At 36.8% G+C, this 24,717-nt stretch overlaps 1 protein-coding gene across 1 annotated transcript; it reads right to left on the bottom strand.

Annotated features, from left to right (window-relative positions):
- Positions 1-151: 151 nt before the first annotated feature.
- Positions 152-23,190, bottom strand: LOC129918086 (uncharacterized). Its single transcript, XM_055998435.1, has 2 exons — positions 22,171-23,190; positions 152-268 (listed from the first exon to the last, which is right to left on the bottom strand). The coding sequence occupies exons 1-2, from the start codon at positions 23,188-23,190 to the stop codon at positions 152-154; spliced, it is 1,137 nt and encodes a 378-aa protein (XP_055854410.1).
- Between the last annotated feature and the right edge of the window lie 1,527 nt (positions 23,191-24,717).

Here is a 24,717-nt window from a genome sequence, read left to right as displayed (position 1 = left end):
GGCTCAAGTAAGCTTTTTTTAAGAATGGAAAACTTACATTCATAAGGTGAGACTATATACGAAAAATTTAGAGGGAATAACAAAAGACAAGTTAGTATTTTAACAATCGTTTAGTGCGGGTCAAAAATGAAAAAAAATTGTGTATTTCCATCTAACTGAAAGCAGCTTCTTTATTTCGCATTCGTGTAGTGCGGCTATCGAATGAATCACTAAGCAAAGACTCTTGACTTTTAGATGACAGTTTAGCAAACAATATTATTTGTAAGGACTATTTGAAGGGAAGAGATAGATATAAGACAAAAATTTCATATTCGTGTAATTCAATAAATGATATCTTTGAAATTGAAATGAAATGACAGTTGGAGGTGATTGATGCACAAAATGGAGGAGAGTCAGAAACTGCAAAATAAGGACACACAAATTAAGAATTTCTCTTCACTTAATATGAAAACCTCAAAAAAAAATTTGAAACTTTTTTGGATTTTAAACAAAAAAAAAAACTTTAAAACTCAATTTTTTGGAATCGACTGGTTAAATTTTTTTTAATGTCGTTTTTAACTGTTGACAAACATTTTCTTAAAATTTAATAAATACCTATTTGCTTGTGAAAAATGTTTGGACAACAAACAAAAAAAAAATCATGTGTGCAATTCACACGTGGTAGAAGTGAAACCTTAAAAAATCATTTTTCTTGCAAAAAAAAAAAATAGAAAAAATCTACCTATTTTTATTCTATTACCTTCAAATCCATGTTTTTTATATGACAACCTAAATAAATTTTATATCATCTAAAAGCTTATTGTCTTAGCTCAAAATAAATATATCGGTCAGGTGTCTGAGACATCTAAAAAAAGAGCTAGAATTTTTTAAACTCGAAGAAATTTCATCAAAAAAGCCAAAAAAACATTTATTTTTATGTTCTCATGCTATTAAATCAATTTTTTTGTTTGACAACCTATAAAAAATTTTATACCACGTGAAAGCTTATTGTTTCACCTTGTATAATGATCTATAAATCTTTTTTCAAAGATGTCTACAATAGTAGGGGAGCCCAGGAAGGGATTTCGCGCGTTACTCGAGCGCGTCAGAAAATCATATGGGGAGAAAGCTTGTACTCAGTAATGTACTCCTACCAAATATAAAAGCTTGATACAGTGGTCTGCGTTGTGGGCAGCCCGTCAGATTAGTAGAAAAAAATCTATCCTCGGAAATACTCTAGCGCGTCAGATTAAGAAACGGTAGGTTAAGTACATCTAGAAAAGTGTATATTTCAATAATCTGACAATTTGAGCGTGGCATAAGAAAATGGGAGAGGCACAAAGTTGTAAAAAAAATCGTCACCTCGAAATACTCGAGCGCGATTAACTTTTTTTTTATTCTGAAGGGAATTTTATCAGGAACACGAAAAACATATAATCTGACGGTTTTCATGGGGCAATATAGCCAAAATTATCGATAAAGCATGAACGTACAGTAAAAAAAAAATACAATTTTTTTGGTTCGTGTTGCTGAGTTTTTAACGTTTTTGTCGAAATATCTTAATTTTTTTTGTCTTATTTACTTACACTTATTATGTGGATACGGATTGACTTAAAAAAATCTAAAGAATTCATTAAATTGGATAAAAAATAACGTGTCAAAGCCCCAAAAGACGTTTTATATGGAATTTACTATCGGAGAATATCCAGTCCGGTCTAACACTCAAATTTTTGTATCGAGGTATAACGTGACATTCTTAACTTTATAGAAAAAGCCCTATCTTTAATAAATATAGAAGCTCTGATCGTCTGGTTATTACGTAATGTTCTTAGATTTGGGGTATTTTTTCTTTCGTTAAAGACCAGACGAGCAAAACTTATGACTTTAGGTACGTTTACTTTTTAATAATATAATATCATACGAAAGAAAGATTATAAAGTATAAGTATCATAACAATTTTTGCTTACAGAAACACGAGATGACGACAAAGTTGAACAAGTGGAAACCAACCTGGAAGACGAATCCAGTTATTATGAATATTAAATTATTATTGATTGACCTTTGTATATAATATGTATATAATGTAAATTTTGTATTACATCCAGTAGGTAATAACCAGAAAAAAACAAAAAATATTGTTTTATTCAAAAACTGTCTAACTTTTTTTTAAATTGTCAGATTAGCAATACACCTTAACATAATTGTCAGATTATCATTTAGGGTGACTCCAACATCGAGCTGAACCTACAGTAGAAAAATCTGACGCGCTCGAGTAACTTAAGTTAACAATATTTTTTTACATTTTCAAAAATGATTTATAAGTGTAGGCCACGTCCAAATCGTCAGTTATTCAAATTGAACACTATTAGGAGTTCACTGAACGTACCCTCTCAAAATCTGACACGCTCGAATAACTTTTTTTTTTAAATTCTTTCTACCGCTTTTTATAGCCACCCACCACTGTGTTATCGTCAGATTAATATTTATCGGTTATCACAAAGTCAATGCGAGTATACCCTATTAATATCTGACGCGCTCGAGTATTTAAATGTGGAAGTTTTTTTTTTTACATTTTCTTAACGTGTTTATAAGCTCTTATCCCCACTTAAATGGAAAACTTCCATATACTTTTTTTCGTTTTAGAACCTAATCTTCGCAATCCAATAGGTCCCCATGGCGCTCGAGTAACTGCAAATTTAGCATCTCGGGCTCCCCTACTACAAGAGAAGTTAGAATTTTTTAAAGTCAACCATGTCGAATTTCCAGACTGAGATTACGGTACTTCCTACACTGGTAGCTGGTCATCGCCAACAGATCTCCACAGGTGTTTTGAGGTATTTTTAAATTTTTTTCAATTTAAGATTGTGTAACTTGTAGAGCACGTAACGTTATGTGTGATATATCAAATTAAAGGTTATGTTATCAGCATGCGTATTAAAGTTAAATCAAATTTGTATGTGCACTAGATCAAAAGATATAACGTGTGTTGGAAAAGAACATCTTTTTACCGTTATCTCCGAATTTTGAATATGAAATTAATTCAAATTTTGTATAATTATAATTTATTTAATTACCTATCTACAGTATAAATTTCATTCATCTATCTATTAAAACAAAAAAGTTATAACAAGTTGAAGTCGTGTCGCGTTTTCGTTTCATCTTGTTTCAAATCACTACGATACTAAAGAAGTTTTCACTTCAAAAAAAATTGCAAAGTTAAAATTCTGAAAAAAAATATGAAAAATTAATTGTTAAACTGCCTTAGAAGATTTCAAATGCGTATCTACTCAAAATTCCATGAGTGAATCGTGACTTTGTCATAAAATATTAAAGTCAAACATCGAAAAATCAATTTTCAGAAATAATTTTGAAACGGCAAGCTTTCAAAAATTGTTATGTATATGAGATTTGTAGATTATAACCCAGAATGATCGTAAAGGAAATTATCCTTATTTCAAAAAAAGTTGTAAAAAAAAATATCATTTTCGTGTGTTCGTACATATTTCATCAATTGCTTTGATCTGAATTTTCATTTTGGATTCTGTAGGTAAATATTATAAGTTTTTGTAAAAATTGCGTCAAACTACCAATTGAATTTCTACTTCATATGGGTTATTGGAAAGGGATATACAGGGTGTCCCACAGTCACCGCCCCAAATGAAAACCATGAATTCCTGAGGTCATTTTAAGTCGAAAAACTTAAGAGTTAATTTTCTCGTTTTCGTCCCAATTTCGAGTTACCACGGTTTTTATGATTTTTGCTCTCTTGTCCTTTAACTGGCCTTATCTTTGCCAAACTACCTTTGATTTGAAAGATTTTTTTTACAACCAATCAAGAATTTATTACAGTTTAAGTTTGTTTCAAAACTTTTTTTTCTGCGGACAACCGTTTCTATACAATTTTTCATCAAACTCAATTTTCTTCGTTTTTTAAGTTGTTTTTTACACTTTCATATCATTTTAGTCAAAAAAAAGAGAGCAAAAATCATAAAATCCGTGGTAACTCGAAAACGGGACGAAAACGAGAAAATTACCTCTTAAGTTTTTCGACTTAAAATGACCTCAGGAATCCATGGTTTTCATAAATAATATGTATATGATTTTAAAGGTATTGATTCAGACTTCATTCTGTTGGAGCCAATTCTTTCCTTTTGAGTTAGTTTTTTTCCATAAAAACTAACTGAAAACTCTGTTTTCTACACATAAGAATTGTAGGTAAGGGGCCTGTCAAAAATCTTCCAAACACCTTATTCAAACTCGAGCTTCTCTTTCCTTCTAAAATGGGACTTTACAAAGACCTAGTGCATGTATCCAAAGACTTGCTGCTGATCCTTATTTTTGTAATTTGCATGAGAAGTTGGTTTATAGAAGCTTGAAGATTTTTGGAAAAAAGATTTTTTAGAATGCAACTAGAAACTTTTAGAGATTATTTTGATACGTATTGTCAACATTTTGTGATAAAAAAACTGTACATAACGTCAATTTCGCAGTTTTAAGTCTTGAAGATTTTCCAAAAACACATATTCCTTATTTTAAGATTTTAAATTTTCCAAGAAATTCATTGCAAGAAAAAATACACACAAAAAGTATTGGAGATAGAAGCTGTCCCATCATTAGATATTCAAAAAAATATAGAACAGAGCTAAGCCAATACAAAGCTAAAGCTTCGCCCAAAAAGACATACATTCTCAAATATAACCAACCTTCTCAGTCTCTGTTTCTTCGAAACAGAAAAAAACAAAAAAGAATTATAAATAAATAAAAATACCAAAATTTGCATACAGTGTGCTTCTGTGCATCCTTTTAAAAAGCAAAGGAATATTCTTCATTTCTTCTACCATATCTGTATTTTTTTTTTTTTTTTTTTTTGCTAGAAAACTTGTGTCCTTCCACTTGAATACAAAACATATCCGATTGAATGAACACAAACACACACACAAGTTGCCTAAAATATAAAATAAAATAAAAAAAAAATATCTCAGAAAAAAAAAATTGTCTATCCTGCCTAGCCTAGACAACAAAATGTGGGCATACACACACGTCTCCTCCTAAAAGTATTATTTCCTTGCAAAAAGGATTTCCTTCAGCTTTTCCTCAAACATATACACTCGATCTCTTCTTCTTCTATTTTTTTGCAGTCTCCCTTTTTACCCTATAGGTTTTTATATACAGGGTGTCCCACAGTCACCGCCCCAAATGAAAACCATAGATTCCTGAGGTCATTTTAAGTCGAAAAACTTAAGAGGCAATTTTCTCGTTTTCGTCCCGTTTTCGAGTTACCACGGTTTTTATGATTTTTGCTCTCTTGTCCTTTAACTGGCCTTATCTTTGCCAAACTACGTTTGATTTGAAAGATTTTTTTTACAACCAATCAGGAATTCATTACAGTTTAAGTTTGTCTCAAAACTTTTTTTTCTGCGGATAACCGTTTCTCCGCCATTTTGCATCAAACACAATTTTCTTCGTTTTTTAAGTTGTTGTTTACACTTTCATATCAATTAAGTAAAAAAAACACGTTAATAAGTATTAATTTTTTGTGCTTTTTATTAAAGCCCAGTTTATTTCCATAAAAAAAAATAAGTTTCATTTCATAAAAAAGGCTACTGAAAGTAATTAAAAAAAAATAAAAAAACTGAGTGAATAAAAAAAAATTATTTTTAAATAAAAAATTTATTTAAATGAATTAAAAACTTTTTCTGAGCTATTGTGGTTAAGAAAAGAACAAATAGACAAAGCTCAGAAAAAGTTTTAATTCATTTAAATTATTTTTTTATTTAAAAATAATTTTTTTTTATTCACTCAGTTTGTTTATTTTTTTTTTTTATTACTTTCAGTAGCCTTTTTTATGAAATAAAACTTATTTTTTTTATGGAAATAAATTGGGCTTTAATAAAAAGCACAAAAAAGTAATACTTATTAACGTGTTTTTTTTACTTAATTGATATGAAAGTGTAAACAACAACTTAAAAAACGAAGAAAATTGTGTTTGATGCAAAATGGCGGAGAAACGGTTATCCGCAGAAAAAAAAGTTTTGAGACAAACTTAAACTGTAATGAATTCCTGATTGGTTGTAAAAAAAATCTTTCAAATCAAACGTAGTTTGGCAAAGATAAGGCCAGTTAAAGGACAAGAGAGCAAAAATCATAAAAACCGTGGTAACTCGAAAACGGGACGAAAACGAGAAAATTGCCTCTTAAGTTTTTCGACTTAAAATGACCTCAGGAATCTATGGTTTTCATTTGGGGCGGTGACTGTGGGACACCCTGTATATATTTATTCTTTTCATTGAAAGAACACGCTCTACATATCCTGTTTATCCTGCCATTTATAATCCCTAACATTTTGTGAATATGCAACTGATGGGGATCAGGTGTATTGTTATACACGCCTATTTACCACTGTTTCCCCTATTCAAGCCCCCCCCCCCCCCCCCAAAAAAAAAAACTAGTACAATATGCAATATCTACTGCTTCTGCACATAAAAAGAAAGGGTGGATGGTGGGTCTTTGTAAGGCCTTGAATCCTTTTTCTAAAATTCTTTGTAAAGAATACTACTCATTCTGTTTGCACACAGAAGAGGTGAGGGGGGAAGGAAAATAGTGAACAATTCCTATTTTTTTGTTCCTGTAGGAGCACCTACCATGTGCGGGAAGAGCCTTTTGTTGAAGAATAAGGACGCATCCTTTTCTCAAATGACAAGCATAGTTTCAGATTAAAATTGTTTGAAAGTTTTCTCAAGGAGTTTCATCTCTTTTCTCTGCTCCTGTGGTTGGTGTGTATATAGAAAAGTTGTAGTTATAAGAAAGGGGAGACTGGGGTAAAATGGGGTAGTTTTTTTTTTGTTCTTTTAATATTTCACTCGACTGGTCTTGATTGTTGAAGTGTGCTGTGGCTGTGTGTGTGGTAAACAGTCGTAAGGATTGCACCAGCTGTTGCATGAAAGTTATTAGTGTTTGTGTGGTATCCAACCTCGTCTTCTTCTTCTTCGACTTGGGTTGATAGCGATGATGATGATAATGATGATTACAATGAATGAGTACTTCCAAGCTCTGGCCCTTTTTCTTGGAAGAAAGACAGACAGGCATTCAGCTGTAAGTCCATTCAATTGTTTTCTAATGAGCCTAGTTCTTTTTCAGATTTGGGTAAAGTAGGAGGGGGGAAGAAAAGCGGTTTGGTTGTGGCAAAAAGGCACACAACAACTATCACACAAAAAGTGATATTATTAATTTTCAGAAGAAGAATACCATTTTCGAGCATTTAATAGAAGGTTTATGCATATATTCTTTATTTTTGTTTTGTTGTCGAAGAAATGGAATTCAACTAATTGGATAGTTAAGTCAAGTGGAAAAGTTACGTCGAACTGTTAAGAGAGCATCAGCCAGAGTGTTGTCAGTTTCTGCCATACTTTATACAATTGTATAGATACACTCTAACGCACTTGAGTGGGCCAAAAATTAAGGAGAAAAACTTTTCATTTTCTACTTGAAAATGCTGCCAATATTCCACTTTTTTTTTTTTGTTATTTTGGTAAGAATGGAGGGTAGCTCAGTTCTACCATGAGATGTTGGAATAAATTTGAATGCTAAGAGGCAATTAGTTCTAGGGGATTAAATTAGACAGGATGGAAGCAAACGATATTAGAGGAGGCAGCAGCCTGCCATAGGTTTTCTTGTAAAGTTTTGTTAATTTCAATTAAAAGACAGATGCGATATACAAAAATGAAAAAAAAAAAACAAACAAGTGAAATTTTTGCTGCTTAGTTGAAGATGGGAAGGTGGATACTAAGAAAATAAATCGAGGCAGCTTGGTGGGAAATAATTTAGCCTAAGATGAAAATAAGGAATAAGTTTGATTTAATTATAAGCTGATTAAAATTGTTTGTAGGTAATTAATGAATTCTTAAAATTCAATAGAATAAGAGAAAATTTAAGGAAATTGGCAGTTTCTAGAAAATCTTTAAATTTATATTCCACATAAAGTAAACGTCCGGGACACGTCCGGGACATGTCCGGGACAAGTCCGGGACACGTCCGGGACATGTCCGGGACAAGTCCGGGACACGTCTGGGACACGTCGGGGACATGTCCGGGACACGTCCTTGAAACGTCTGGGACATGTATGGGACATGTCCGGGGCACGTCCAGGACATGTCCGGGACACGTCTGGGACATGTCCGGGACACGTCTGGGACATGTCCAGGACACGTCCGGGACATGTCCGGGACACGTCCGGGACATGTCCGGGACACGTCCGGGACATGTCCGGGGCATGTCCGGGACACGTCCGGGACATGACCGGGACACGTCATGGACACGTCGGGGACATGTCCGGGACATTTCCGAAAGATGTCTAGGACACGTCCAGGACACTTCCGGGACATGTCCGGGACATGTCCGGGACACGTATGGGACATGTCCGGGGCACGTCCAGGACATGTCCGGGACACGTCCGGGACACGTCCAGGACACTTCCGGGACACGTTCAGGACATGTCAGAGACATGTCCGGGACATGTCCGTTACATGTCCGGGACACGTCCGGGACATGCCTGGGACATGTCCGGGACACGTCCGGGACACGTCCGGGACATGTCTGGGACATGTCCGGGACACGTCCGGGACACGTCCGGGACATGTCCGGGACACGTCATGGACACGTCGGGGACATGTCCGGGACACGTCCGGGACACGTCCGGGACACGTCCGGGACACGTCCGGGACATGTCCGGGACACGTCATGGACACGTCTGGGACATGACCGGGACACGTCATGGACACGTCGGGGACATGTCCGGGACATTTCCGAAAGATGTCTAGGACACGTCCAGGACACTTCCGGGACATGTCCGGGACACGTATGGGACATGTCCGGGGCACGTCCGGAACATGTCCGGGACACGTCCGGGACACGTCGAGGACACTTCCGGGACACGTTCAGGACATGTCAGGGACACGTCCGGGACACGTCTGGGACATGTCCGGGACGTGTCCTGGACATGTCCCAGACGTCATGGACACGTCGGGGACATGTCCGGGACATTTCCGAAAGATGTCTAGGACACGTCCAGGACACTTCCGGGACATGTCCGGGACACGTATGGGACATGTCCGGGGCACGTCCGGAACATGTCCGGGACACGTCCGGGACACGTCGAGGACACTTCCGGGACACGTTCAGGACATGTCAGGGACACGTCCGGGACACGTCTGGGACATGTCCGGGACACGTCCGGGACATGTCCGGGACACGTCCGGGACATGTCCGGGACACGTCCGGGACATGCCTGGGACATGTCCGGGACACGTCCGGGGCACGTCCAGAACATGTCCGGGACACGTCTGGGACATGTCCGGGACACGTCTGGGACACGTCTGGGACATGTCCGGGACACGTCCCTGACATGTCTGGGACACGTCCGGGACACGTCCGGGATATGTCCGGGACACGTCCGGGACACGTCTGGGACACGTCCGAGACACGTCTGGGACACGTCCGGGACACGTCCAGGACACTTCCGGGACACGTCTGGGACATGTCCGGGACACGTCTGGGACACGTCTGGGACATGTCCGGGACACGTCCCTGACATGTCCGGGGCACGTCCGGGACACGTCCGGGATATGTCCGGGACACGTCCGGGACACGTCTGGGACACGTCCGGGACACGTCCAGGACACTTCCGGGACACGTCCGGGACATGTCCGGGACACAACCGGGACACGTCTGGGACATGTCCGGGACACGTCTGGGACACGTCTGGGACATGTCCGGGGCAAGTCTGGGACACGTCTGGGACATGTCCGGGACACGTCCCTGACATGTCCGGGACACGTCCGGGACACGTCCGGGATATGTCCGGGACACGTCCGGGACACGTCTGGGACACGTCCGGGACATGTCCGGGACACGTCCGGGACATGCCTGGGACATGTCCGGGACACGTCCGGGGCACGTCCAGGACATGTCCGGGACACGTCTGGGACATGTCCGGGACACGTCTGGGACACGTCTGGGACATGTCCGGGACACGTCCCTGACATGTCTGGGACACGTCCGGGACACGTCCGGGATATGTCCGGGACACGTCCGGGACACGTCTGGGACACGTCCGGGACACGTCTGGGACACGTCCGGGACACGTCCAGGACACTTCCGCGACACGTCTGGGACATGTCCGGGACACGTCTGGGACACGTCTGGGACATGTCCGGGACACGTCCCTGACATGTCCGGGACACGTCCGGGACACGTCCGGGATATGTCCGGGACACGTCCGGGACACGTCTGGGACACGTCCGGGACACGTCCAGGACACTTCCGGGACACGTCTGGGACATGTCCGGGACACGTCCGGGACATGTCCGGGACACAACCGGGACACGTCTGGGACACGTCTGGGACACGTCTGGGACAGTCTGGGACATGTCCGGGGCAAGTCTGGGACACGTCTGGGACATGTCCGGGACACGTCCGGGACATGTCCGGGGCATGTCCAGGACACTTCGGGGACACGTCCGGGACATGTCCGGGACACGTCCGGGACACGTCTGGGACATGTCCGGGACACGTCCGTGAAAAGTATGGGACATGTCCGGGACACGTCCGGGACACGCCTGGGACATGTCCGGGAGACGTCCGGGACACGTCCGGGACACGTCCGGGACACGTCCGGGACATGTCCGGGACACGTCCGGGACATGTCCGGGACACGTCCGGGACATGTCCGGGACACGTCCGGGACATGTCCGGGACACGTCCGGGACATGTCCGGGACACGTCCGGGACACGTCTGGGACATGTCCGGGACACGTCCCTGACATGTCCGGGACACGTCTGGGACATGTCTGGGACATGTCCGGGACACGCCTGGGACATGTCCGGGACACGTCTGGGACACGTCTGGGACACGTCGGGGACATGTCCAGGACACGTCCGGGACACTTCCGAAACATGTCTAGGACACGTCCCCGACACTTCCGGGACCCGTCTGCTACATGTCAGGGACACGTCCGGGACATGTCCGGGACATGTCCGGGACACGTCCGAAACATGTCTAGGACACGTCCCCGACACTTTCGGGACATGTCCGGGATATGTCCGGGACACGTCCGGGACATGTCCGGGACATGTCTGGGACACGTCTGGGACATGTCCGGGACACGTCTGGGACAGGTCCGGGACATGTCCCGGACACGTCTGGGACATGTCCGGGACATGTCCGGGACACGTCTGGGACATGTCCGGGACACGTACGGGACATGTCCGGGATACGTCCGGGACATGTCCGGGATACGTCCGGGACATGTCCGGGACACGTTCGGGACATGTCCGGGACATGTCCGGGACACGTCCGGGACACGTCGGGGACATGTCCGGGAAATTTCCGAAACATGTCTAGGACACGTCCAGGACACTTCCGAGACATGTCCGGGACACGTCCGGGACATTCCTGGGACATGCCCGTAACATGCCTGGGACATGCCCGGGTCATGCCTGGGACATGCCTGGGACATGTCTGGGACATTTCCATTGTAACTTTTTCCGTAGTAACTTTTCCTATATATCTTAAACTGACCAAAAGTATAGGTTCCGCATGCTACCTTTTATAATAATAGTTCAGAATAATTTGAAATCAATAAAAACCACTAAAACCACTAAACACATAAGTCCCTATGAAACAAAACTGCTTCCATTTGATAAAGTGTACATTTTTTAAAAATTCATGACCGTGTCTACGTTTCATATGCCGATTTATACAACAACTTCCTATTCCAATATATGTATGTATGTATATTCGTTGTCTATATACTGTCATCATCCAGATTAAGTTCTTGGCTCTAGATGTGGAACCACCAAAAGTTCAGTTCAAAAGTCCGCAAGTGATCAAATCCCTGCACTTGCCATATGCATTATTCCTTCACACCATTTGAGCGTTTAAATGCAAATCGATTTTCGCGCTCGCTCACTACTGCAGCCAGGCAACCGCGACCGTCCGATGACGATGGTAGAGTAAGGTATAGATTTACAAAAGTCCAAAAAGGATATTTGGGGTGGGTTTTATTTTCAAAATCCTTTCCCCCTCTCACATTCAAATGAAACTTTAGTGAACGCTAACGTTCAAAAACCTCGTTGACTTTTACAAAATAAAACTTTTTCTTTTTTGCGTATTTTACATCATCCTCTTCATCCGCGAAACCGTGAAACTCGCTGCTAGTGGAAATCTGTTACATACAGGTACCTACAACAACTCACCCATAACAGAGGAGGTATTTGTGTTGATAGTAGAGTTGGGGTCTTGGGTGCATTCAATATTCAAAAGGATGCGCTCATACGATGACAGACACAATATCTACATATTTCCCGCCACTCGCCCTTAGCTTTAATAGGTGGTTACTTTAGAATTTTAAAGTTCCTTTACCTGTTTTCTTTGAGGGGGAATTAGAAGTTTCATGATAGAAATTATTCGGGTAACTTAAACTATTTTGAAGAAAATTTAATCAAAAAAATAACTTTTTCCAGTTTTTCAGCCTGCTATTTTTTTCTGGTAAATTTTATAAAAATAATTAAGCACAGTTTTATAGAGCACAAAATTTTCTACAATTTTAAAGGTTTTAGAATTTCGGTATTACTAAAACTCACCTTGATACTAAGTCCCAAAGTTTGTATTTTAAAGCTTTTTATTCAAAAGCCTTCACCTGTTTCTTTTGAGGGAAAATTAGAAAAAAAAATTCGGGTAGTTAGTTTAATTTTTTGAATAAAATTTAATCAAAATCGTTGAAATAATGACTTTTTTCAGTTTTTTCAGCCTGAGTTTTTTTTCTGGTATATTTTATAAAAAAAATTTAGCACAGTTTTATAGAGCACAAAATTTGCTACAATTTTAAAGGTTCGAAAACTTCTGTACTACTAAAACTTACCTTGATATCAAGACCCAAAGTTTGCCTTTTTTTTGACTTTTTTATAAAAATTAATGAATTTCATTCAATCAAGTTGTTACAACTTAAAAAGTCCTTAAAATATTTGTGTTGATAATTCACCTTATCGGTATCGTCCTGCCTGCCATGTGGTTGCAAGTCACCCACACTTTTCTCTTCTTGCCAAAAATATAAACAGACAGTTTATAAGGGGGCGGGGATGGTATAGTTGGGTTGTTGAAAAACGAGAAACAATTCAAAGGCACACACATATAACGAATTGGAATCTAATCTCTGAGCGTTTGTTGTTCCATTTACTGAACCACCCGAAGGATTTTCACTCGTATATATATGATATTCCACACACAACATTGACATGGTTTCTATACACATATATTTGTATGTATAAAAGTATGTAAGTGAGTGGGTTTGGAAAATGAATGGTTAAAGGATTCTCTACGAAATAAGAAGAAAAATACACACAATTTCCCACTATACTGAACGTTTCGAATGTTTACTTGAACAAGGTATACGTTTACATTGGACGAATCCTTCTTGTATTTTTCTTTTTTTTTTTTTTTGCGTCCAAAAAGGTTTGTCTCAGGGAGAACAGTTTTTTTTTTTTATTTTTTTGGTCCTTCAAAGGACATGAATATATGAAGTGAATGTGTGTTTTTTTGTGCGAAAGATACGAAACACAAATCGAAATTGTAGTACCGAACATCAAAGTTGAACAAGAATTTTTTTTTTGTTCAAAAAAAAAAAAAAAACAACACAGAGCCACGAAAAAGGAGGAGAGGGGAAAGAACAAAAAAATGAAACAGTTGGAAGGATTCGATTGCCAAAGAAGAACCACTGAAAGGATAATCGAATTTTTTTTCAAGTGGTTCGCAACTTTGTTAACCATCATCGTCATCATGGTTTGTATCAACCGTATCAAGAAGCACACACCCAAACGCCAGCCAGCACGCCGTCAGTAACTAGTTTGGTTTGGTCTGGTAGCTTCGGTAAACCTACCCCCCAATTTTTTTTGCCGCCTCCATCTCCTGTGTTGTGTCTCGTCACATGTCCTTTTGTTATTTTCAATTGCAAACTTAAGATTCATTTTTGATGACGGTTGGTGTGCTGTGGCGATTGTTTATTCAGTGGAGGATTCTTGAAGGAGCAGAGCAAGGAACTTGAAAGGGCCCTTCATAACTCAGGGAAGCTTTCAAATTCTCCCTTCTCGTAATCTAAACATTTTTTAGAATAATAATTTATGTGACCTTATGAAAATACTCAAGAAACATGCCAAGGGCCCTATTTTAAAGGGGGCCCTAAGTAAATTTAAAAAAAAAATCAAATTTTCGATCTAAAAAAGTTGTCTTCATTTAAAATGAAGTAAATGTGGAATAAGGGCCTTTTAAGTTATTATTTGACCTAGGGCCCTTATTCCCATTAATCGGGCGCTAATTTGTTTCTTCAAGACATAGCTTTTTAACGTCGATAAAAACAATTAGAGCCCCCCTTCGGTTTCAATTAATTGATATTCTATAATATTTGTATCAAATCCGTCCCTGACAATGATATTATAAGGCTGGGTGCCTTGCCTCTTTGCCTGAACGATCCTTGTTCATTGGTGTTGATATTCTTTGTTATAAAACGCTGTTGAACGCACAGAAGAATATTTATACAGAAAATTGAAGATGAAGGCTGGCCTGATGGGTAGGTACACAACACATACACCCGCCTGGTTTTTTTTTGCTATGGTGGGTGGATATTTTAAGGGTGGACGCAAACATAAAAGATATATACAAAAAAATGGTTAGGGAATGTCTGGGTTGATTTTTCAGGAATTTTTAACAGAAATGTTATTTTTTTTTTAAGTTTACAAAAAAAAGTTAACTTATGAGCGAGAAGAAGACTGGAGTAGGGTTTGGTTGATTTTGATTTGTGTGAGTAAAAGGAATGTTTGTGTTTTTTTTTTGTAAAAAAAAGACACGATTTCATGGTCAGTGAACATAAGAAGAGGATCTGTTTGAAGAACATTTAAATTTAATTGAATGTTTACTTTTCCTGGAGGTAATAAATGTTTGTTTTAGTTATTTTGTTAGAGATTTTTTGGAAGATTTTTTTTTTTTTTTTTTAGAGGGGTACTTCTTTGACGATTTGAAAGGTTTTCGTTTTTTTTTTTTTAAGGAGGAGTATGTGTGTGTGTTATTAAGCTAAGAGGATTGTGTTTAATCGTTCTGGTAGAAAATTTAATTTGTTGTAATCAAGTTTTGATGGAAGCCCTTGATGGGCTGTCACGCCGGAGGTCTTTGTTTGAATCAAGCCTTTTCGTAAAGCATGTTGTTGTGAGCAAATGTTTTTAATAATAGGCCCAATTGGAATTGAAAAGAAATCGTAAGTCACAACAGTTTTCTCCGATCAAAAGCACAAAGAAATATTTAAAAGTGTAGGTCACTAGACCTTGCCCTTTACAAAATTGCTAGACCCTATTTGCTTACTGCCATCTTTTTCCCAGTAATTTTTTTTTTTTTAAGTAGGTACGTATGTATAACTCAGACTCTTAGTTACAAGCTAGGTCTTGGTGCGAAGGCTATTAATTAAGATTTATTGTGCTTAATTGTTCTTTCTTGTCATATCCGTGCTCTCTGTAAGTTGGCTGAAACGGTACGATAGATCCGAAAAAAAAAATTCGGTGCACCACAGCCGCAACATGACTGCACCACGTTTGCACCATTTCATTTTGAATGAAAAATTCGATGCACCACACCGCCGCACCATGATCAAAAATTATATTCTAGTACTTATACAAATTTTTAAGTCGTCTTCAAAGTTACTTTGACTTAAGCAACCAATTTCCAGTTCGTACAAACATGACTTGGTGGCCGAGTGGTTGGACTTCTAATAATTGAAAGTGCTCTGGATGCTCAGGTTCAAATCTCCTTGTCGTCGGTAGTATGTTTTTTTTTTTTAATAATCCAAAATTATGTATCATGGTGCAACTAATTTTTAATACAAAATGAAGTGGTGCGGATGTGTTGCAGTCGTGGTGGGCCGTGGTGCGTAGAAATTTTCCCCCAGATGGCAGTGGTGCAGGTGTGGTGCGGCGGGGTCATGATTTTTTTTTTATTTTTTTTTCTTTAAAAATTCAATTTCTATTTTTACTCGGGTTCTGCGATTATCAAATTTAGAGATGGCAGTTCCAAAAACAATTTAGGAATTTTAGAACTCGTCGCTTGAGCTTGGTGCTGGTTGTGAGTTCGCTCAAACGAAATGATGGAACTTATGAGCAAAAACTAAGCTCCTTTCTCATAAATTTTAAAAGAATAAAATCTTCGCGGATTCATTAAATTTCTGCTGCTGAGAAAAGGTTCTCCTTTCAAATACCCGAAGCTGTTTTCAAAACTTGTGTTTTAATGCTTTTTAATACAGCCACCACCAAACAGTTCATTGTTATTTTCGCACCTGATGATGATCCGATTTCATGTCTATAAATACGATCACAAACTCAACCTCTGAGGAAACTATATTTCCACCACAAAACTATCTATCACCGAACCAATATTTTGGCATTTGAATTACATCAGGGAACAATGTAGACGTATACTATATCAACCATAACCCGCAAACAAAATTATTTATAGAGGTCTTCCTATATTGTCTATCTATACTATCCCCGTTTTCGCTTACCGCTCATCATTTATAATGACTGGGCGATAGACGACGAATCCTTGACATAGACATATAAACATTTAATTGTGATACGAAGCACTATTAATTAACTAGAATAGAGAACCCTCTATATAGTTTCTCAAGATGACACGACGAACATTATACTTTAGCTTGAGGCTAGGTTATATTTACAATAAAACGCCATCCACTTCAATATCCCACTTCTCCCTTTTATAATATGTTTACAGGACACACGCATTCAAGACGACCGACACACGATTTTGGCTGCTGTTTCTCTGGGTTCTCTCTCTCTCTCAAGAGACATTCTAATAATGAATCTTTTAAGAACATTTTCTTGTTTAGAAACTTGTGAACTTAATGTGGAACAGGGTGTTACTTAAAATACTTTGGTTAAGTTTGGTTAAGACAGGTTTTTTAGGGCCCTGATAACGCCCTTTCCGCAATTCAGAAATAAACTCAGAGTGAGCAAGATATTCCATCTTTAGGTTCAGCGATTTACGCGATTCAGATAAAATAGCACTGAATGTTCCCAATTTATTTGTACGTGCACAAAAATTTTGTGTCCGATTAGAGCGATTCAAAAATAAAGTATTTGGTAACCTAAGTTACTCATCTATTAAAAGACAAAGACAAAGGATTTTGAAAACGACTTATGCTAATCATATCACGAAAACAAAGCCAGAATCGTATTTTGCGATTCACGCGATTCGAGCGATTCAGCTAGAAAAAATTGAAAATGGTTCAAATGTTGACGCTCTTTAATTAAGATTATTTTAAGTTACATTCAAGTTAAAAACCAAAATTAACTATTGCTAATATTATGTATTTTTATAAAAACAAAGTCAAAAGAGCGATTCACGTAATTCAAAAATAGTCAATCGACTTTTCCTTTTATTGAGTGACCTCACGATATGAAGTTAATATATTTCTCATTTCTCTTAAACATAAATTAGGAATGATGTTGCCCGATTCACGCCATTCAGAAAAGAAGCTCCAAGTAGTCCCAACTTCTTCATGTGTAAATGACTCTAGCTCTGCTTTCACTTAAGCAAACATTTTGTTCTATTCTACAAAGTAGAAATCACGTTGCGCGATTCAAAAAAGAAGCTCCAAGTTGTCCCAATTTTTTTCATAGGCAAATGACTCTAGCTCTGAGTTCTTTTAAGCATAAATTTTGTTCTATTTAAAAACTACAAATGTTTGTGCTTTGTGCGATTCAAAAAACAAAGCAAATGCAGGTCAGATTTTGTTTCAATTTAAAAGCTGACGTTATTTGGAATCGTCTTATGCTTAGTTTTTTACTGTAAAAATGTCATGCGTTTAATGTGATTCAGCCAAAATCTTACTTTGCGATTCATGCGATTCATGCGATTCAAAAAAAAAATCACATATTAACCCAAATATTTGTCACACGCAATTGACCTTCAATAGCCTGGGTTAAGTTTAATTTAAACTGCATTCAAGAGGTTAAAATCGAAGAATGTGATTCGCTTATTTTAAAATAAGCTTTGGAAACCTCAAGCAATTACCCAAGGCTTCGAATGCAAACATTTTTACTTCTTCTTTTTTACATACAAAATCTGATTACACTGGTCGGCAAAAAAAAACAAAAAAAGGCGGGAGCAAGAACTCTGTAAGGTGATTTTAATAAACTTGAGTGTGCTGAATTCAAAATAGTTTACAAATTTTTTCCATCACGTCTAGTTTTTGAGCTCTGCTCATCACAATTTTAGCTATAAAGTCCCAAAAACTAATTTTAAATTAAATGTTTTTTGACATTTGATCTAAAATTATTATTTTTCCGTAATATTTTGCTATTTTTTCAACGGAATCTGGAGTCGAAAACTGAAATCTGCTTCAAAAACCAAAAGTTAACTTAACCACCAAGATTTTGAGATATCATACATTTCTATACCAAATATCTTTTAGAAAAAAATAATTTTGAAAATAAAAATAAACGTATTTAAAACGATAAAATATAGCTTTTAAATATTGCATATTATGTAGTTTTGCGAAAAATAATTTAACGGTGATGAAATTCAACTCCAAAAGTACCACAAAAACCCGTTTTTGACCTGTTAATATTTAAATATTTCGAAAACTTGATGTGCCAGTGAAATTTTGACTTTAGATTCGGAATCAGCACACAAAAGTCCTTTAGAAAAGTATGGTTTGGTTCAAGCTCCATTTTCGTTGCCGACCAGTGTTATTGGAACTTGCTTTGCGAAGAAAAAAAAAAGGCAAGGATCTTAAGCCGTTAAACTCCTAAATAAAAATAATAACAAGGTGTAAGAAAATGGCGCCCAACAAACTTCTAAGATTAATGAAAAACATCCTGTACGTAGGGCTTTTGAATATAAGGACTTTGGAAAGGTCCTTTCCGCGGTGAATACCTTCCTATATGTAAGCTTGAGTATATCATCGTTTATAGTCGCATAAATGTGTGTATGAATGTTTCTGGTAAGTATTTGTATGAGGTTCGCGCTCAGATTACTTAACCCTGGAGGGTTATTCAATTTGAATGTAGAAGACTTTGATGAATCACCTGTTTTGTGTTCATGTTTGTTTGTGTATATTTTCGCGAGAATATAAAGCACACACGCAATTCATCTTATCAAACAAAGGAATTTAATATTAACTTCGAGTCTATATGAAAGCATAAAGGAACAACACACATCCACCATCAGTGAAAGAAAGAGACAGTGAGAACTTCAGTTCCTTCTGCCTGCTGTCGTTTGCCCACACACTCCCATAAGAAGAAGATTCCTTCAGGATTTTCCTTAAAATATACGAAAAGTTCGTGTGCTTATTAATTTTGCAATATAAAATGAAAAAAAAGGGAATAACTTTTCGGAGGCGACTTTGACTTTTTTTTTTTTTATTGAACGCCATCTGTTGTGATGTTTGTTCACTGATGTTGATGGCAGCAACTCTCTCTCTGTCAAATTGCCGGAAAGGAAGTAAAAAATTACATTATCCTTGCAGCAGACAGAGTAATTTGATTCGAGCGCATCATCTATCGCATATAATCTCAGCCCCCCAACACAAACGACAAAAGAATTGCATTTGTTTATGTACAAAAATGGCGGGATGGGGTTTAGAAGTATATTTTATAGACAAATAAAGGTAAGTTTTGTACAAAATAATATGGAAATTTAAATTGAATCTGAAAACATTGGAAAAAAGAATGATACACCACTTCAATTTGTACTTCTATTCGAAAAATCAACTATGCGACTGTCTCTCTCTCCAATTCCAAATCCCTATCATGTCGAAGTCAATAGATGCAAAGCAAGCCAAAAAAAAAACCCTATGGCGTGTTTGTCATAAGATTCCTGGACGAATACCAATTTCATTTTCATTTCGCTGAGGAGTCCTTGAGACAGAGTACCTACTTCGTTTAGTTTTTCATGAAGAACTTCAGTTTATTTTTATTCAATAAAATTGAAATTGAAATTAAAATTTTCTTGGAAACTTGCGAGGAAATATTTTGCCAATTTTTTTGGAATGGTATTATGCAGAGAATTTACTTTTTAGAATTTTTTTCTGGAATTTCATAAATTTTATTTAGTTAAGGCTACGAAGGATTTTCTCGGTGAACAATAACGAGAAATATTTTGATGCATCGCTCGTTTTTCGTGGAATGGGAAAATATTTCTGTTGGCAAGAATATGGAGAGCAATATTTTTTGACATTATTTCATCTAACCAAATTAAAATGAAAAGTTTAAAATGTTACAAAAATTTCCGAATCCGAAGTCTATTTTGCCGTATCACTATAGATTTTCGAGATAGGTAACCTCAAAAAATGTCATGAAAAAATATTTTTTCTATGATCTGGATGTGTGAATATGTTAGTCATATAGTTTTTGGGTCGCAGAATCCAGATTCGAAGTCAATTTTGCCCTATCACGTCAGGATTCTGAGATATCCTCAAAAATATGTCAAAACCAAAAAAAAAAAACAAAATTTCTTATCTGGGGTTGCGAATATGTTAATCGTATGTTTTTTAGGTCGCTTAAACCAAATCCGAAGTCTTTTTTGCTTTATCACGTCAGGTTTTTTAAATATCCTCAAAAAATGTCAAAACCAAAAAAAAAGTTCTTATCACACATTTTTGAGGTTATCTCAAAAACCTATCGTGATATGGCAAAATAAACTTCGGATTCGTTATAGCGACCCAAAAAACATACGATTAACATATTCGAAACCCCAGGTCAGAACTTTTTTTTTTTGTGTGGCTGTGGTGGCTATTATTACTTTAGTAAAAATGTCCTATAAGGCTTATGGTGGCCTTATTTAAGAGCTTGAAGTTTTCAGCTGAATATATTAAGGCAGTCGATTCGCTTTTATGCTATATCAGACACCCATCGTGTTACATATCGTTGAAAGCAGAATTAAATCTTCTCTTAAGAAGTGAAAACAGAAATCTATCAGAAGCTTTAGGCATTGAAATATTACCATCCAAAGTTATAATTTTCTAATTTTTTGTTTCATTATTACTTTTCTTAGGGACAAAAGAATGAAATTGAATGTTCAGCTATATTAACTCACTCAAAATAAGGTGTATGGTGCCCTCGCGAAAGTTCCTTAACAATTTTATATTTTGGGTAATTGTATTTAAACAGTGAATACTCCTACAATATTTCACTGAAACACATAGTGTTACATATCGTTGAAAGCAAAATTAAATTTACTAATAGGTAGTCAAAACCGAAATCTATTAGAACCCTTAGGCATTGAAATATTTTCATCCAAAGTTATAATTTTAAAAATTTTTGTTTCATTGTTACTCTTCTTTGGAAAAAATAATGAAACTGACTGTAAGGCCTTATTTACTCAAGTAAAAATGTGCTATAAAATGTATGTTGCCCTCGTGGACGTTCCTTAACAATTTTATATTTTAGGTAAATGTGTTAAAACAGTGAAGGCTGCTAAAAACTTTCAAAGAAACACGTCATGTTACTTATCATTAAAAGGGGAATTGATTGTTCTAATTAGCCCCAAAAACAAAAATCTATTAGAAGGTTTTGTCACCGAAATATTTTCATCCAAAGTTACATTTAATAATAAAATATCAAGATCATGATTAAAATCTCATAGATGTCTTCAAAAAAGTCGAGACTGACCTGATAGGAAGAACATTTGCGAAAGAAACAGCATTTGAACAGGGTTGCCAGGTATTTGAAAAACTCACTCTTTTATAAATATTAAAACAATATTTAAAAATAAAAACTATTTATTTAATAATATTCTATCATAATATTTCGTCTATTTTTCCATTTAAATATAAAAACTTCTCCAACAAAACACAACGTAGCTAACAAAAGCGCAAAACCAATCGATATCCAAATCCACCATAAATCAGAAACTTTCAAAGATTGTAATTTCTCTTCAAATCCAAAATTTAACTTTCTAATTCTTCCCAAATCAAGTAACTCATAAAATGCTCTTTTCGTCCAAAATTCCATCAAACCACTTGATTGTGTTGCCAAAACATAAAAATTCAAAATTTCTTTAAAAATTGAATTTTCATTTATTGCAATTGTATGTTGTAATCCTCTCAGCGGAGACAATTCCTTAGCCAATCGAAATACTTGTTGACCAAAGAAATTTTGTTGATTTCGATAAACTTGCCATTTCGGTTGATTTACTGAATAGCCATTATTTGGATTTAAACTATCACGGGCTTTGGTGTAAGCTGCAAAATTTGTTTGACCTTCAAAAACACTTGAATATTTTTCCATAAAAATTGGATTTATCCTGAGCAATAATTTCAATTCATTTTGGAGTAAGTGAATTTTCAATCCAGCTGATTGTAGTTCTTCGAATGTTTTTATTGTTTTTTCCCTTGGAGGATTGGTCAGTAAAGACTGCAGAAATGCATTATATGAAGTTGAACTTATAATAATTCCGAATAAGAAAATCATCAAGTAGATGATTTTTGTACTGTAAGACGCATTCAAAGTTTCGTTGAAGGGCTTTCCCAGGATTCCACTAAAAATATCAAAAATATCACTGGTTTTGAAAGTTCGATGTAAGTATTTTCCAGCTGCCCAGAGGAATATTGACAGCAAAACAAATATCACAACTGTCAAACAGAATATATCCCAATGAAAAACAATGGCGAAAACTTTGTAAACTGGGATTTGAGGCTCAACGGGTAACATAACACCCCAATCGGCAGTTCGGTAAGGATACGTAAATCCTTGACAAGGAACTTCTAAAAGTGATGGACCAGCTCCTGCTATGTCGATATTAACAACTGTTCCATTATGTACAAGTTCTGCAATATAAAAAGATGAAAGTGTTGTATTAACATTCGTGAAGTTCAGTTTGGCATTGTAGCTCTTAGCAAAAGCAGTGAAGAAATGACCCAAATATCCACCAATAAACATATCACCGTTGGACTTGTGTGAAACTATGATTCCAGGATCTGGACCTCCAAACAGAACTGGCAACATTGATCCTTGAAGGTTTTGCATTCGATTTGGAAAAATATTTGAATTCTCAGTCCAGATGCACTCATCAATTACAAAATGGCCGCCGAAATTGCTATAACTAAAGTAAATCGAAGAAGTCCAGAAATCTTCAAAAACTGCTACAACATTGACCATTTTATTCTCCCAACAAAAATTGAAAAGAATCTTCAATTCCTCATAATTTCTTGAAGAATTCTTCAGTACAAAAATTGTCTTGCAAAATCGAAGATGTTGAAGATATTCCAATAGTTTTTTGTGTAAAATTAAATCACTTGAATCGAATTGAATGATGGTTAAAAAGTTTTCATTAAATTGTCCTTTTAGGTAAAATGAAGAAGAATTTTCCGAATTTGACAGAATCACAGGAATACCAAGTAAATTTGATACATTTCGTATAAATTCGTCATCGAAATTATTCAAATAGAAAACACTATCAAATCGCACGATTTTATTGATATTTTCAACGAAACTTAAAAGTTTTGAATTTAATTTGTTTGCGTTTGTTTTCGAAATTGTTGCACTAAGAATTGTAATAAGAAACATAAATTTTGAGTTGTTTAACGAGTAAGTCATGACGAATTCACTTGTTACCGCAACGAAGACAAAAGAACTACAAAGACCCTATAGCTAATAGCTATATTAACGTATTTTTCTTGTTTTTGGTGTAATCAATCGATTCCTTTAACACTAATGATTGGCATGTGCACCTATTTGTGTAAATACAAATACAATTTACAGCACATTGTCAGTTTAGTTAATTTCTTCAAAGAAAAATGTTGTAACTGCATTAAGGGAGTGAATGGAAATAGATTGAAAAGTATGGTTTCTTAATTTCTTCACGAGGGTTATTAGACACATGTGTGTCTTGTAGATGTCTCTACTAAATTTATCCATTTGACTGGCTTTCAGCCAAAATGGACACTCAATATCACTTCTTTTTTCTAACTTTACTTTAACCTGAGGGACTCGGAAATTACATTTAAAAAAATACAGAGATATGATTTTTCAAAGTTTTTTATCGTTGTTTTTCAAAGCATACCTAGCATTCGGACTATATCGCGACTTTCGAATAATAAATGATCAATCTGAACAAAAAAACCGACACCTGAAAGCTGAATAAATAAGCAGAGGAAACCCTAGAATAACTTTTCTGTGCCATTTCAGATGTTAAAGCTCAAAAAACATCGATTTTCTATTTACAGAAAAATTTTCCTACTGAAAGAAAAATTCAAAATATTTTGAATCCTAGCAGTTTTAATTTTTTTACACTTTCTGGCTAAGATAACAAGATAAAATTCTTCAAAATCTAATATAATAAGGTTGTAGGTACCCATTTTCGTAACGATAAAAACTTTCGACTCCTTTTGTTACTTTTTGAGTTTTTGTCTGTAACTTTTAAGGCAAGCTGAATTTGAAAATGTTTATTTTATCAACATGGATAATTTGAAAAAGTTTAAAAATTTAAATATTGTAAAAAAACATTGGCTTTTTGGGACCAATTGCAGCTTTTACTGGCTCTTCGAAAAAAAAACACCCTTTCACCAAAATTTTTTTTTATAGAATCTCTTTATTCTTGCTTTCTATCCCAAAATCAATGTTTTTACCAAATTTCATTAGGGTGACCCATCTTTTCTGTTTTCACTCAAAAAAACACCCTGTTAA

The sequence above is a fragment of the Episyrphus balteatus genome, chromosome 4 (assembly GCF_945859705.1).
Source record: "Episyrphus balteatus chromosome 4, idEpiBalt1.1, whole genome shotgun sequence".
Classification (NCBI taxonomy): Eukaryota; Metazoa; Arthropoda; class Insecta; order Diptera; family Syrphidae; genus Episyrphus; species Episyrphus balteatus.
The sequence above is the reverse complement of the archived record's forward strand: the minus strand, read 5'-3'. Positions and strand labels throughout refer to the sequence as shown.

Coding starts and splice junctions, on each gene's coding strand:
- LOC129918086 (XM_055998435.1), bottom strand. CDS start 23,190: ATGGTCAATGTTGTAGCAGTTTTTGAAGATTTCTGGACTTCTTCGATT. Junction 269..22,170: donor AAAATTTCTTTGGTCAACAA/GTATTTCGATTG, acceptor CCCTTCAAATAG/TCCTTACAAATAATATTGTT.